The sequence below is a fragment of the Phalacrocorax aristotelis genome, chromosome Z (genome assembly GCF_949628215.1).
Source record: "Phalacrocorax aristotelis chromosome Z, bGulAri2.1, whole genome shotgun sequence".
Lineage (NCBI taxonomy): Eukaryota > Metazoa > Chordata > Aves > Suliformes > Phalacrocoracidae > Phalacrocorax > Phalacrocorax aristotelis.
Genome location: NC_134311.1, coordinates 7,732,654 through 7,749,139, shown reverse-complemented (window position 1 = coordinate 7,749,139; position 16,486 = coordinate 7,732,654). Strand labels below are relative to the sequence as shown.

General features: G+C 40.0%; 1 protein-coding gene across 3 annotated transcripts in view; it reads right to left on the bottom strand.

The window, feature by feature from the left end:
• SSBP2 (single stranded DNA binding protein 2) overlaps positions 1-16,486 on the bottom strand; it is a 183,192-nt gene that overhangs the window by 136,293 nt on the left and 30,413 nt on the right. For all 3 annotated transcript variants that reach the window (XM_075079406.1, XM_075079408.1, XM_075079407.1), the window contains exon 2: positions 1,497-1,569. In XM_075079406.1, the coding sequence (XP_074935507.1) occupies positions 1,497-1,569 (73 nt within the window). The remainder of the gene's footprint in view (positions 1-1,496; positions 1,570-16,486) is intronic.

Below are 16,486 nucleotides of genomic sequence, written 5' to 3'. Positions count from 1 at the left end.
TCCAACATACAACCATTCACAGATACTGTCAGCATATTATTTACCCTTTTGCACTGCTAATGCATGAGTTTAATAAACTCACAGTTTTGCGTAAAATCTAACAGACACATCACACCAGGTCCACACATTATTTATCTCTGCCCCATGTTTACTGTCTTTTGGCTGGTATCAGTCTTGATTTGAAAGATTTGATATATATTCTTATATCACAGTCATTCAGACCGGAGAGATTCTCCATAACCTGACTGAATTAGTTTTAAAAGCTAAGTTTCAAGACACTGTATTGAATGTTTTCTAGAAATCCAAATGTCATAGTAGTTATACTTCTGCCAACTACTCATTTTGCAAATATAATAAAAACAAAATGAGCAAAATGATTCTTGCAGAGTGTATTATTTACAAATGACAGCTGTTTTGGGAAAGCCAAGATGATGCTCTCCATTGTTTTCTCTCTTATTTTTCCATTCCTTTACCAAAGAAGAAAACAATTCCCAAAACCACAGTTTACTATAAACATAAGCTGATACTACCACAATTCTACCCCTTTTCCTTATCTCTGTTACGTGAATTTTCTATAAATACCACAAACAATGCTCTGGGTTCTCACCCTCCCCTCTCCCACCTCCAGAATGTCACCACCAGTATAGTTATTTTATTAGCTTTTGGAGGATTATCAGTTGAAGCAGCAAATTTTCCTAGTACATCTTGCCTAATTTTTCCTCACTTCTGCTCACTATTCAGCTATTATTACTACTACCTTAAATGTCCTCATCAAAGAAAGATTAAAGACAATAATAAATCCAAAAGACCTCAATATGCTTGGCATACAGGTATTTTTGTATCCCAGAGTCAATGTAAAATGCTATGGAGACATAATTTACTTCATTCTCCAAAAGATATATACAAAGTCTTTGAAGGACTATGAAAAATAACAACTATTATGTAAAAGTAAAAATTCCATTAGCAGTTGAAAGCGTTTAAGAAACAGGACCCAAATGGTTTTAATCATAATTGATTTGCCAGATGAAAAGAAGTTAAGTGGTTAGAAGCATGGTAAGAATAGACGAGAGATCAGCAGTGCTTAAGACAATGAGAACTCCAAGTGCACGGCAGTAGGATGTAAAATACATGATTGCCATCTATTTTGGAAGGGTACATCATTCACCATTGGAGATATCAACAGTAAGTTAGGTCATCAAAAGAGTACTGTTGATGCATTCTCTAACATGCACGTTTATTACAGAAAAATAGATCAACCTTTACCCAATGTAGTAGCAAATCACAGAACAGGGATAACAAATCACAGCAAAAAATAGTTATGCAAAGGCATATTAAATGACATGGCAAAATGGCTTCTGTGGAATCAGAAATCTACACTGATCAATGTAAACAGAAATTCAACGTTGTCACTGCTGTTTGTTCTAGACCAATATCTATTTATTTCACTTGCACATGCTGGAAAGTTGTGTAAGGAAAAAAAGGATGCGGAAACATACCTCTGATAAAAATGTCTGGGCTGATTTCTGTGCTCCTACATGGAGCAGATACTCATATACATACAGTGCTAATCTGAAAAATAAACAAAAAGGACAATATTTAGTACTGTGCATTTGTTTGTTCCTCTTCTTTAGAAACAAGGATTATCAGAAGTTTGTGGTACACTCTATTGCCTTTCATGAACCACTACATACTGAATATGTCAAATCTATTATCTATACCAGAACTTTTAAATGAGACATGTAGGTCAATCTGAGCAGAGGTGTTTAAATAGTAGTTAGTTAAATATTATTAAACCCCCAAATTACTTAATGACAACATTTTTAATGATATTTGGACAAATGCCTAGCGAGCTAACAACTGACCTGCTGCTGCTTTGTATTTGACGACTCTATACTGTGCTTACTGTAAATATGATCTATATGCACAGCAACTCGCATTATCTTTCCAGATCAGATTTTTTTTACATGTGGAATGTGTCAACCTGTTAGCACACTTTAATAACAGCCTCTGTTTGAAGAACATGTAAACTTCGGGCTGCATCAGGAAAAGTAATCCCAGCATCCATCCATGGTATGCTGTACAACCTCTCAAGCAACGTGCAGAGTTTTATATTCATTCAGACTTGCACATCTAGGAGCTCTGGCGACAACAGAGCTACAAATGACTCGCCAGCTCCTGAAGGAGCTTCCCAGAAAGTTGTCTTCAGCACCCAGGCACATCTCCAACTAAGTCTAAAGAGCTGGAATAACGATCCCACTGCAGAAAGAAGAGTGATTCCCTGAATGACTACTCACCGCAACTTGGGCTGGGAAGCCCTGTTCAGCAACCCAGGAATGTGGGAGCTGTAACAGCCAATTTCTATTGATATAGGCTATGTAGGCTAGATTTGAATTAGAAAACCAAAGAAGTAACACTTCCTATTCCTCAGCTGACTCTCCAGAGAGGCCCCCCTCCGCCTGCATGTTTCAAGTCTTTCAAAATTAAATCTCATTTAAAAGAACTATTTAATAATAATGCTTGGAAATTGTCTATAAAACATTTCAGTCCAAGAAAAGAAAAGGAAGTCAGGCTGCGCATCTTTTAAATTTGCTAGCTGAACTGTTTTTAGGAAGTAAAATTTATTTGCATGCACTCTATGATACGCCACTATTCTTATTTGAAACATTTTACTATTCATATTCAAAAATATGTAGTTTAACTAAACAAGAGAGGCAGAGAGTATCTATTTTCCTGTTACTGCTCAAAACGTTATGCAGTATTAGATAACTGTCATCATGGCACTGGCAGAGCAGTAATTATTGCAGTAACATATCAAGTGTAAAATTTTAAAATCTAGGAAAGTCATTCTATAAAAACTGTTTTCATGAGTTGTTTATACTTTGTACACGCAATAGACACATTATTTTTCTCTCCAACTTCACAAACAAAAATGTACTTTCTTCCTCAAATTAAACAAACAAACAAACATATTCAAACACGTGACCAGTTTTAGTTTGAACCTTGAGAAGGGTCCTATCCACTTTTTAATTCCAGTATTTTACATAAGTTATTTATTAGTTTGTATTGTGCCAAATCAATGCAGAGCTCAGTGTGCTAAGCAGAAAGCACTGAAGAACAGTATGATCCTGTGCTCAACTGCAAAGCAGCTCAGAGGACACAGTGAAACATCTCTGGGAGCACTGTGGAGAGAGAGCGTATCACATACTCTCTAGCCTCTCATCCCAAAAACACAACTGCATCTGTCAAAAAAAATAAAAAAGGTCTCGTCTTGTTGAATTAATTATTCCCAGTTCAACCATCATTCAATTTTTAAGCAATAAATGGTTGTAGTCAAAATCTAAGACCTAAGACAGACGTAACAGGCAGAGAGGAAGCACCTTCCACTACAGTCAAGACGACTTGAATACCCAGTATCACTTTAAAGCGTCTCATTTGTCTTTCAAGATTCCCCTTTTTTGTTCTTATCAAAACATGAAGCCTACGGTCCAGATAAAAGGATTTGTGTGAGCATATCCCTTCTACCCTGCAAAGGAAAGTGAAACAGCACAAAACCCAGGAGTTCACTGCAGGCACACCACCTTCATAAGTCTGCCATCTGTTGAAAGCTTTAGCAAATACTGCACCATGATACCCAAATTGACCGTGCAATACTTTAATATTGAAAAAGATTTGTGATTCTCATCTCAGGCCTCCTGGAGTCTACGTGCAAAACACAGTGCATGCAGCTGTGCTCCAGCACAAGTCACCGTCGCTACCCTGCGCCCACCTTCGTCAGCCCAAAAATATCAAAGATATTTCAACACTGTGAAAAAGACAACCTTAAAACTCTGATTTATACCCACAGAATGTGCTAGTTATGCATAATTTAAACTACAACAACTTCTCCACTCTTACATGCATTGTTCCATCTTGGTCTAAACATACTAGCAGTGAAATGAAATGGTGAACAACTGTGTTTATTAAGTGTGGGGGGTAAACGTGGCAGATTTCAGGAAAAGAATAAATACGCCAGGTTTTAGGCTTCCAAGTGATCCACCAGTAGTAAATTAAGAGCAGGACCATGCTGGCAGGGGACTGCCTGGCTCCTCTGACAGGAAAGCCAGGACCACCTTCTACAACAGATGCGAGACAGAAGGCACAACACAAAATAACCTGATTGGGTCTTATTAGATCTAAATCGCTGGTCCATCCCCAGTTTTTATTCTGTCAGGAAGTCTTTACAGAAGTTAACAACATTACAGCTTCATTCAGAAATAAATGCATTTACCACAGAGATCAAAAGTAAGATACTAATGTTTTACTGTGTTAGTTGCAGCAAAAAGATCAACGGAAACTGATGCTCTGAGGTAAGACAGCAAAGAAACCCCCCAAAAATGCAATACTGTGTAATAAGGAGGATTACCAGATATACAGACTTCAAGTACAGCATAAAAACAGAATAAGATAAAAATGTCTACAGTCCAAGTGTGTAAAATTAATAAATGAATATGTCACATCTGAGCAGAAGACTAGAAAATAATAGTGAGATGGTCTTCAACACCAAAGGACTTGGGGTTTGAATTGACATTTTAAAAAACAGTTTTTACTCATTAAACTGGTGTGAGAAACTGTGTAAAAGCAGCAAAGAAACATATGTTAAATTTTCACATTTGCATACTTGTTGACATCACATGAGTAATGTGAGGAAAAAATATTTCCAATCAATTTGTGACAACACTGAAGTAATTTTTGTTAAAGACATGCCATAGGCCAGAGTCCCCCCTCCCTGCCCATACAATTAGATTACACATTCATCTACGGCCTGATGAGACATTCATTAATAAATAAATAAATAAGTTACTGTCTAGCTCTTAGAGCTACAATGCTCATTCTGCTAAGCTGGGGTGTTTTGCCTGAAGTTTCTGCTCCTATTAAACACGGCATTCATACATCCTACAAGTATCTACTGAACTCCAAAGAGAAGAACCATTTAATCAGTTCTAGCCAACCAGTTACCAGAGTATGACTAGGAAATAACCAGTAATCACACTGTGGAATGTGCTGCGGAAATAACCTTCTTCCATGTTAAGGTGGGAAGATGCAGTTAGGTTAAGGAGAATTAAAACCAAAGCCTTGCAGCAGTACATCCACTGATGAAAACTATGTGGTAAACTCCCTCAATTCCAAATGAAAAGATTAAGACAACACCTAGGTTTCCATGAAAGACAGTGAAAACCTGAAAGCACCAAGATGTTCACCTTATCTGGTTTTGGTATCTAACTTAGGTCACACTCCCTGCAACGCCCCTGGCAAGCTTCATTGCATATATGTAGGGTACTCAACTGGCTGTTCAGATGAACATATGCCTACAGAAGAAGGGCTCAAGTTATTATCACAAAGTCTTTCAGGAAATAATTTGTCCATAAGGGGTAAAACAGTAGTGTCTTTGGTTTGTTCCATAAGAAGACATATAACGAGAAAGTTTCAAACTAAGACTAAACTTCAAGCACTGAGTTTGGTTTATCATTACTTCTAATGAGACAAAGATCAAAAGAATAGCCACATTTTTCCACAAAGTTAAAAGGCCAGGCTTAGAAGAGTATGGAAGTGCAATGAATTAGCTTCTGCTGTCTCTTGAAAGCTGCTCAGAATACTTGCCAGAAGCAGGCAACTATTATACACAGCTTCATGCAGTTGAAAAGTACAGTTGCTTTCATTGTTTTATTACCCACATATCATAACTAAAAATACACGTAATTTAACTGAGGGTACAGTGGTGTATAGCCATTATCCAGGGAGTTGTAACATCAATGTGATGGAGAAAGAGCCTGAAGCCCCCCAGCTGCGGCAGCATGTCAAAGCACAGTTCAGGTACTGTGCTTGCCTTCTGCAGCGCTGACAGGCAGCTTACCACTCTGATAAGCAACTGCTGCCTCTCCGCCACAAAATCTACGACGTGAACAACTGCACAACACAGAACCATCCCTAGATGCTACCACCTCCTCTGCCAGCAATAGGTATTATGCTGTTAACATCTGATGCTGGATGTAAAAAGCAAACAAACACACCAAAGTATCTATAATGGGAATGTTCCAGATCTGAGCATCACCAAGACAGACTTAACATGTTTGGATTGTTAAGACTTAATTTTTTAAAACTATTAATGTATGGGAAGTTCTGCATATGACACACCATCAGGTTATCTTTTGGGTTTTTAAATACAATGAAAACTGGTAAATCAATATCCATACATAATTTTTAGTTTGTGTGAAGAACAGTGAAGCAGCTGAACAACATTTAAAAGTAGCTCCATAGAAAAGATCTTAAATGTTCCGCTCTGTTTCAGGAGACTTGCAGTATTCCAAAATCACTGCTCTGATCTATGCAGAAAAACAGTGCTTTTTGGTTTCCAAAAAGGTATATAGACTTCAATTCAGATCCAGAGGCTCCTGGGAATCTCATTTAGTGGCCAAAATATAAACCTTATTCTTGGAAACAAGAAAAAGTAGCACTGAATCCATATTTTAAATGTAATACCACAGCTAAAAAATCTCAATTTTGGAGTTTAACAAATTTTCTTGAATCTATTCATCCAGTACTTTAAAAATTGCTATGAAGCTCTTGATGGCAAGCTGGTTTTGGCAAGTTCCAACTAACATTGGCAAATTTTTAAATTTTTCAATTTTTTCCCCCCAGAAAGTTTCCTATCTGTAATAGAGAGGTATGCCAAACCACTTTCTCCCCTCTCTGATCATACTAACAGTCATTTTCCTCTCTCTCTCCCTCTCCCCATATATGTCTATATAATTTTTCCCTGTATGTTCATTTTTAATGTATTTTTTTCATATGTAAAAACATATAATCATTTCCTATACATCTCATCTGAGATCTAGGTGATGCAGTCTGCTGTTAATCATCCACAACAAGAGAGGCCTGGGACAAGAGACCAGGAGAAGTGCTTTGCGGCACAAAGCCAGACCCGACAGCATCACCAGTGCACACCTCTGCTCAACTTCCCAGAACAGCAGGAAGGGTAATTTGGATGCAGCACCAAACTCAAGCTATACCCAAGAACTTAGCTACACTTTTTTATTTGCTTAGGCAGCTACGTTAACAACGGCCTCAACGTTACAGTGATTTATCTGCACACACAGCCCTAGTGCATCAGCTCTCCACCGTTTCACCTACACATAATTTACATTTTGGTTTGTTTAGCCTGAGGCCAGACGACTGCTTTTTACAAGAGCCTTTAATCATGCCAGTCTACTGGGTTTTTCCAGCTCAAAACATGATCTACTTTAATGTTAGTGCTCTGTATCCTATCAACAATGCGATCGGTTTTCTGAGAAACACCTGGGTAGGAAACGAAACCCAAACACTGGTCTGAGGAAACAGTATGTCCCAAAGGAGATACTTACTCGCTGTTTGTTTGGCTACATGCACTGCCTTTTCTGAGAGCTCCTATCACAGCCCTGCAAACTCAGGCAGCATAAAGCCTATGTATTTTACATTATTCATATCCACTTACTTCTTCCTCTGTAGGCAGCAGAGAACATTCTCCTTGTATGCATCTAAATACTTGGAGCTTATACCCAGTGCTATAATGAACAGTGCCCTCAGTGCCTTCTGCTAGGCTGACAGTACTTTCTGAATAAACTGATCTTCCTCCTCGTTACAGATAGGGAAAGCCTTCTCCTACCATAATTCTGGAAAAGTACTCATCACCTCTAGCTCTCCACCTCTAGCTCTCTTCCACTTGACTGCTTGCACCATGTCCTGAAAATTTGGCTTGTTAATTCTGATCACCCTCCCCTTGGTTATATACATGGCTTCAAGTGTTAAAAACAGTTGTAACCTAGTAAGTGCACTTTTACTCTAATTCCATTAGAAATAACAGCAGGATTTTTTTTCCAGTTCACCCATACACTTGCAACTCACAAATTCTTTTTGCATCATAATTTCACATACTCTTACTACTTTATCTCCTGTAGACTTCAAGTGTCTGCATAGCTATCTCCAGCAGCACATTAACTTATGCACCAGTATATAACTAAACATTGAATAGGTATCTAGTATCCATTAATCTTTTGACAAATATCAGAGATACATGGTGTGGTCGTGTCTGCAGTCTCTCCCACAAGCACTTAATTGCAAGGTTTCACATATTCTCTTCTGCTAAGGATGTCTTGGTTTGTGCTAGGATGTTATGCTGCAGAGTGTTTCCCACTTTCATCTGACTCTGGCTGAATTTCGTATTCATTTTTGTCTCAGCTTGTAGAAATTACTGCAGATCCAAAGCACTGCAAAACTGAAACACTCTTCTGTAGACTCCATCTTGGATGGGATAGTTTCCATTGATTTCCAAATATTTTATCAAAAGGTAGATTTTCTTGACGACCTTTAAGGTTTCAAATAAAAATCTTTGTCCTTTATGCACCTCTGTTTTGCACATATACTCCTCAAAAAAGTTTTCCGGTAGAATTTCACAGGCTTCCTAGTCCATGGTTAAGAAAGGAGTACGGCTTGCACACCTGAAAATTTATCTGTATTTTTCCGGCTGTATTTGTTGTGTAGCAAAATAGTATACCTTCCTGAAAACCTAGATCTCTTTCGCCACTAGAGCTACAGCGTTATGCCCACAACATTCCTATGTGAAAGCTGCTGAACATCTCAAACGCACCATCAGCTGCAATCCTCAGAAATAAGACTACCCTACTTGACAGATGCAAACGAAGAGAGAAACATCCTGAAATTAACTAACTTTGTATTTTCACTGTTTATTTTGCTTCCCAGTGCTCTGCGCCTCCCCTTTCCTCAGATGCCACCTACCCCTTCTTAATAGATTGCACAATTCTGTAGCCTCCTCTCCTATCTTCTTACCTCCCCCAAACTAATGTCACCAACCTAGAAAGCCACATCATTGGATATACCATTCCTAAAGTCATGTTATAGACAGTTCTTTGCTTTCTATGCAGGCTGAAAGACTGTGTCCCCTTCCCTCTCCCCTGCACCCAACAGCCAGGATGCGGAGGCTCACTCCAGGCTCGCCATACTGATGCTGATGGACATCTTTTCTCATCAGGGATGAGTTTGCCATAGCAGAGGAAGCAAGACAAGCTCTTTGGGCGCTCTGGTGACCTGCAGAGACCACAGGCAGTAAAACACCTCTATCATGTAATTCTCAGGGCTGTCCAATGCAAAGCCAGTCTGCTGCTCATGTAGCCTTTGCCTTTTTTGCCTCCTCATTGAGAGAGAGCAAGCTGTTTACACTGAAATAGCCCAATTCTTTTCCATACAAACAGAAAAGAAGGCTGAGTTAACCCAACCACCCACTGACACTGACACTGAGGACCAAAAACATCCTCTTCTCACTACTCTCTTATTTCTTCTCCCCTTCCCAGCTAATGGCTTAGAAAATTAACCCAACCAAAGAAGTGAAGAGTTTTCTGCTTGATGAGTGAGCTGAATCAGCCTGCCAAGGGCAAGAGCAGCCACACAGGAGCAGCAAGAAGCAGGAGCGCTCATTTTGGCGGTCCTGGACTGCCAACACAGCTCTGCCCACACCTTCAATTCCTTCTCCTAGCTAGAATCTCAAACTTGGCATTTTATGAAAATATGTGTATTTTAAGGTAACCTCTAACTAGCTTCCTGGGCTTAAACTATAAACTATTCCACTTACGATAACTGTAAAATATATGCTGAATGGCAGCTAAAAAAAATAGTTACATGACAAAACACATTTTTAAGTGTAATCTGAGACTTTTATAAAAACACACTAAGTTCCACCTCTTCTTGATAATAAAGGTGCTAACCTTGGTCTTCCCTGCTTCTTTCAATCGGATGGCAATGGGTTTTTACATGTTTTTTTTTCCCCTGGTATATAATTTGCTATAGGTAATTAATGCAATGCATCCTACCCTGGCAGTAAGCAGAGCTAGCAGCATGGAGCTATCTTAGGGAGGGTCACTGGCAGACACCAAGTCACAGACACAGTCCTTAGTAAAATACACGCTTTAAAGCTATACACATGCCACAGGATTACCAGCAGGCAGTACCTAGCTGAGCAGCTAGTATATGACATGCCTTTACAGACTAAAAATGCTTGTTACATATGACAGAAGGCTGCTTTCAAATCCTATACCAGGAGAAACCAAGACTGACACTGACCCATGACACTGCAAACACTGGGTTTCACTGCTCACCATTTGCCACTTGTCACCCACCGTACTCAAAGGGAAGGTTAATTTGCAAAATCCACCAGTGACTGAAATGTTTTAAAACCATGTATGAAGAAAAAATGCATTTATATTTATACGCCAACAGAAGAACAGTGACTGGCTTCTAACCATTGCCTTGGCAGCAAGCATAGACTGTTGAGAACATTGCTGCTGTACAACCGGTGCTTCAGCACTGCTTGCCTACAGCACAGGCAGATGACACCTTCTCAAGCTACACTACCTTGAGGGGCTACCACATTCAACAACACTTCACAGTGGTCTTTTAGATGGGAGACTTTCTCCTTCCCATGGTGAGATGCACTACTGAGACCTGCAGGTGCTTCCAGCCCGCTTCAGTGCAAAGCCAGCCAGGTCACCTTTCATCAGCTTCAGCAGCAACTGGAGCCACAACAGCTTACGTTGCACAGATGCCAGCAAGGGGTTACCATGGCTGTGTTGTAGTAATAGCTCCAAGCAGTGGAGTAATATTATCTTGAAATATTACAGCTGTTCCTAAAGCAAGTGCCTGCCCTGGAACAGAAAGAACTTCTCCCTGTCTACAGCAGCACCAGGAGAAGAGAGAGAAGGGGGAGGAAGCATGAATGTATACAGCCAGCTCCTCAAGGATGAGTTAGACTCAGATTAGCACCGACCGGACATGCAGTGCCCATCAGTCCCACAAAGAAAGCACAACCCAACTTCATTTTCATTCCCATGATGAAAACAGTATTTATGAGTATCTGGCTCCTAGAAAGACCCATGTTTTTGCCAGTCGCTTTCACAGCTCTTCTCAGGAAGTGTAGGTTTAATATCTTTATTAATATGGTGGATGGCTCCACAACATTGAAGATTACCAGGAATCACTCTTACTGAAACCTAAAGCCCTGTCTTCAAAGCCGTAGAATGACAGAACAGATTAGTATCTCACTTGTCGCAATGCGGAGTGAAGAACTGGAAGAGAGGGACCCTGGCTGATACCACAGACAGGCTGGAGGATCGCATTGCTGATCTCCTTTGTAAGGGTCACAGTTAATGTTGCGCAAATAATATTTTTTTTTCTTCTTTTACAGCACATCATGTTTAAACTGAGTTGCACGTAATTACTCAAATAAAGATTGTATCCTTCCTTCCCACTCAGTGCCTGCTCCAGTTACGTTTTTTAACTCTGTTAAGAACAAACTCCATAACTGGAGGTTGGTAGGATGCTCTGAAGAGCTCCCTTCCAGGTTTCACAAACTGGCAGATTGCCACAGGAATATGTCCATGTACCTACGGGCTGACGGGGTAGCCAACTGGTAACAGACAGAAATCCAGCCATCCACTTGGAAAGCCCCTGAGCTGATCCTGCCCAGCCTTTTGGCACACCCGTACGGCAACCCATAAACACGAAAGAGCTGAAGGATTTGGGTTCAGAGCGCAGCTGTGGCAGTTTCTACCATACACTGACTCTCCCTCCTCCTGTAAAAGGCTCAAGCTTTTGGAGAGAAGATTTGTCATGTTTAGAGGCCAGTGGTCTCAGACTTGGCAGTGAAATGTTTTCTCAATTTCATCACAAGTTCCCTGTTGGAACGAACAGCCAAAGACTGACTACTACCAATACTCCTGGCTGGCAGATCATCTCAACGGCAAACTGAAATAATGAACATTATCACAAAATAATAGAACAGTAGATTTCTAGGAGCCACAATCAATCATTAAACAGAGAATTAGTCTCAAGAGGGAAGAGGAGAAAACAAGGATGAAGAGACAAGCAACAATGAGTCACCTCAGGAATCTTACTGGGATCATATGGAATGAGAAAATTGAGGATGGATTTCACTGAGTATCTGTCTAAAAATTAATGGTGGAAAGTAATTTGTATGACTGATTATGAAATGATAGCATTTTCTTCTGGAGAGAGTAAGTTCTGAAAATATCAGAATAAAGCCAACAGACCTCAGAAGTCAAAACAAATTCAGGGAATTGGTGGAAAGAGTCTAGTCAAAAAACAGACTGAAGGAAAAAAAGTACAAGACAAACATCGGATAATTCAGGCTATATTAAAAAAAAAACCTCAATGGCAAATATCAATGGAAGACAGCCAGGAAATAATAAGAGGTTACTCTGGCTGCATCAAAAATTCCTCACTGATCCAAGAAAAAGGTGCAACAACAAAGAAGAAAGTAAAGGCACAATACAACATAAAGGAACAGCATTAAGGCAACCATGCAGGTGACAAATGCAGAAAGGCTGAAGTGCCAAACAAGTTTCAATGAGCAATGACATAAATAAGGCAGCAAGAATGAAGCCTATACCACCAAAGAACTGAAGGTCCACTATTCAATACAAGAAGTGTGCAAAGCAAAGAGAAGGTAGGAAAGTCTGAACTCTCGGTGCATGCTTTGATTCTACCTCCTCAAAACAGCAAAAAAAAGCATTCATACTTAGATACAACAGGCATACACAGAACAGGAGGAAACAAATGGGTTAAAGAACAGCTTAATAAGACAGCTGTACCATGGGGAGGGGGCTGGAGCACACTGCCTCAAGAGTGCTAAGAAATGAGCCAAAATATTTTCTGAACTTCGAAGAACTTAAGTCTAGTACATGTCTTTTGAAAATAAAAGAGGAAGGGGCCCAAGGATTTACGCACCGCTCAGAAATAATGCCTACCACCACAAAGTTCCACTTTTTTGGACCAGATGAGCCATGGCTCCATTTCTCAAGAACAGATCGTATGAACGCTACTTCAGCAAAATCAAAATCCGTTCTGATAGAAGAGCTGGCGCTACGAGAAACGGGGAAAGCAGACACTGACCTCAGCATAAATCATCCTGGTCTCCATCAAGAGAGGCATCCAGTGTCTGTCCTGGCTGCATGTTGTGGTGCCCCGCGCATGGCAGCTTGAGGCCCCTTTTGGTGCTCAGCGTGGCCGCAGCATCAGCAGATGCTGTGACCAGTCTGATGGTACCAGGTGGTGTCCATTTGGATTTCAGCATGGAGTCCGCAGTATGTCCATTACTTCTCCAGTGACCCTGCTCTGCAAAAGCTGGAGCCTGTACTCTTGAACGCCTGGACAATGCAGGTATGAGGGGGGAAAAAAGGTTTTTCTAAAACCTATACCCCTCCTCTCCCAGTTCAGAATTGCTTTCCTATATGTATTTTGGAGACTGGGTCATTGCCTTTGAATGCTTTGCAATTCCAGAGCTGCAGATGACACAATGTCAACTTTGACATGAACTTTTATGCAGTTCCTTCATTTCTTCTGAGCCAGTTTCTCTGCAGAGGTCATGAATGCTGCTTGACTGCATAACAGTGCACCGAATGGCGCAGGCTCAAGCAACATCAGACAGCTGAGGCCTCCAGGAAAAGCAGTTTTCAAGGGTATGCTATTAGTTTCACCCTTCTAAACTTTGGGGTCCAGCAGATGACACCTAAGCATCTGCCTGAACCATGAAGTTTCCATTCCAAAACAGGCAGCTACGATGCCGGTCCCTGGAAATAATCACCCACTGGCTTTGAGATTGCTGCTTATGTTGGGTGAGAAGTTCTGCAGAGGGGACCAAGGTGTAAGAACTCAAGGTACTTCTCTAAGAAAGGAAAACAAAACAACAGCAACTACCCCAACCAAAAGGTAGTGTTTACATGCACAGGTATAAGTGGAAGTATATGTACAGAAATTCTCAGCACACATAAATTGATCCTGAAAAACTTCGTGCACAGTATTCCTCCTCATATTACTGCGATTTTCACCCACAGGTCAATTGCACACAATTTGATATCATCAGACCTACCAACTGCCATATGTCTGCCAGCCCTATCACATCTGTCTGCAGAACTCTCACACATCTGGCTAACCTGCTAGAAGGCTTTAAGCATTTGCCAGCTGTTTCTCCCCTTAGATGATAGAGACATGCTCAGTAAACAGCTGGAGGTATTCTCTCGCTGCTCCCCAAACTGGATCACAGCCAAGCAGGATTAGCCAAGACCCCCAGTTACTCAACATTTCCACCCAGCTACAGCTCCAGATAAGCTCAAGCACCCAGCTGCAAGCTGCAGTTCATGCATAACAACTTTGCTGAGCTTTGAGTCCTCTCTCAAACTGCCCTGGGGATAGTCCACTACCCAAATATATGTATTTTACAACTTTACAGATAATTTCCTTGACTCCAAACTGGAAGTTTCCAGAAATATTTTCTTTTGAAATGCAGGTCATTAAAAAACAACAACAACAACAACAACAACAAAAAAAACCAGCAACAAACAACCCTAGTTTCAATATCCTCCCACAGTTTTTTTATTGTGAGAATACTTTCCAAAAATAAAGAATTTCATCCAACAGAAGGAAGATATTTGAAAACCTGGCTAACAAAGAGTTGCTCCACAGAAAAACTAACCAACCAAAAAACCCAGCAGCAATAAAATCTTGCAGTCGTGAAGCTATACTACCAAATATTTGACTAGCAGTCTAGAAAATTTTAAAGCTAGCTCTCGAAATTGCTTCTACTTGCTGGTCTTTGAAAGGAAGAAACCAGAGATTGACCAAAAGGGATGAAAAGTATTTGGTTCCATACTGATGGCTGATGTTTGGTGGAAAAATCACTAGTGTTGCATTTCTTCATAATTAAAACAGGGAAAATAAGCAAATCACTTGTCGTGCAGTCTTTGACTGAGTAATTCTTATTTCTAAATCAAAATTTAAAGGACGTAAGCATCAAAAAGACTGCAGTTCTACCACGTGTGGGACATAATCCAGACTGGCCGTTTTGTTCTTACCGATTACAAATGCATTTCTATACAGTACATATTCAATTCAGAATAGGTTAGCTTACATTTGGCTTACAGTAGGAAATAGTAAAGTCTATTTTCTCAGTTTTGTAAGTAGGTGTTACTAGAATAATCCATACTGGATTCAGTTTTTAGGTTAACTTCATTGATACTTCATAGATAGGCAAGTCAGGAAATACAGAATGTAAGTCCATGTCATATTGTCAAGGTGCAGTTGCTGCAGCAGAACAGTGAACAGTCAAATGGGAGGCTTCAACAGGCCATGGACAGGTTTTAGGAGGCCAGGAATTGGAGGAAGGGGTAAAAAGAAGAGATGGGAGGAAGAAGAGGGGTGGGGGAAGATGGAAAAAACCAAAACCAGATGGGTTCTTGGCACCCAAACAATTTAAGCTTCCAGAGTTAGCATCAAGGCTCATGCTTCAATAAGATAATGTACCCCAACACCACATACTTATTAACATAGCTGAATGAGTCCACACCTGACCCCAGCTACCAGAGCACAATTCACATCACTCAAACCCTTTGGGATTACCATCAGTGGCATACGAAGCATATCAAGGAAGTACTTAAAACTGTCAGCTTGTGACCAAAAGGAAAAAGATAGTGAGGATGGACTCAGTGGTTTACAGTTTAAAAATACTGGTAAGCTCTATGCAAGAACTTTAGGCATGGAGGTAGTTTTGCTAAGGAGAGTTTCAGAAAACTTTTTTCCAAAATATAACCAGTGGTAAGGCATTTCACCTAAACATCCTCTGTAATAACAGTGAAAAAAAATAACCTTCAAAATGTACTCAAAAGTGTTTTATTAAATATAAACACTACTTCGCCTATTGCTCAGGTTCAAACTACTGCCTGAGCAGCACTTTTAATTTCTTCTCAGTGACATTTTGAATAATTCTGATCAAACTGCTTGAGAACACAGAAAATTTTATTAAAAAGACTTATGCAACTTTAACATGTTTTTCATTTATCAGTTAAATATAAAAATATTAATATTCAGCAAATATTTGTATTTAAGAGGCTGTTTACACACTATTTGAAATCAGCTTGAGTTATTTACACGGTATTAATGGATCTGATCTCAAGCCACAAAGCTACACACACACTGCAACTGTTATGCCGCTATTCCATTCTTCATTTATTGCCTTCATCATCCCTTCTTCATTTTCTGTTTGTAACCAGGAAAAAATAAATTAATCTTCAACTACTCTGGAAACTCTTAAGAGCAGATTCCAATATAAGAAGCAGTAGTCTGCTCAGCATGTGAGTAACAAATCACAGAGAGCAAGTGATCTGCTGTGCTGAACCTTAACCTAAACAAGACCCTTACCTGCAGAAACAAGGGAAAAAGAGACTTTTTTTTTTTTAATGTCTGTGACTTCTTCAGCCTACCAGCATTAGGTGTACTAACTGGTGATGAAATGTTAGTACTAACGGGGGGGGGGGGCAGTGGGGTGGTGGTGGTGTTAAGACTCCTCCAAAGATATTGTACAAGTTGCCTGAAGTACCAGCTGATGGAAAAA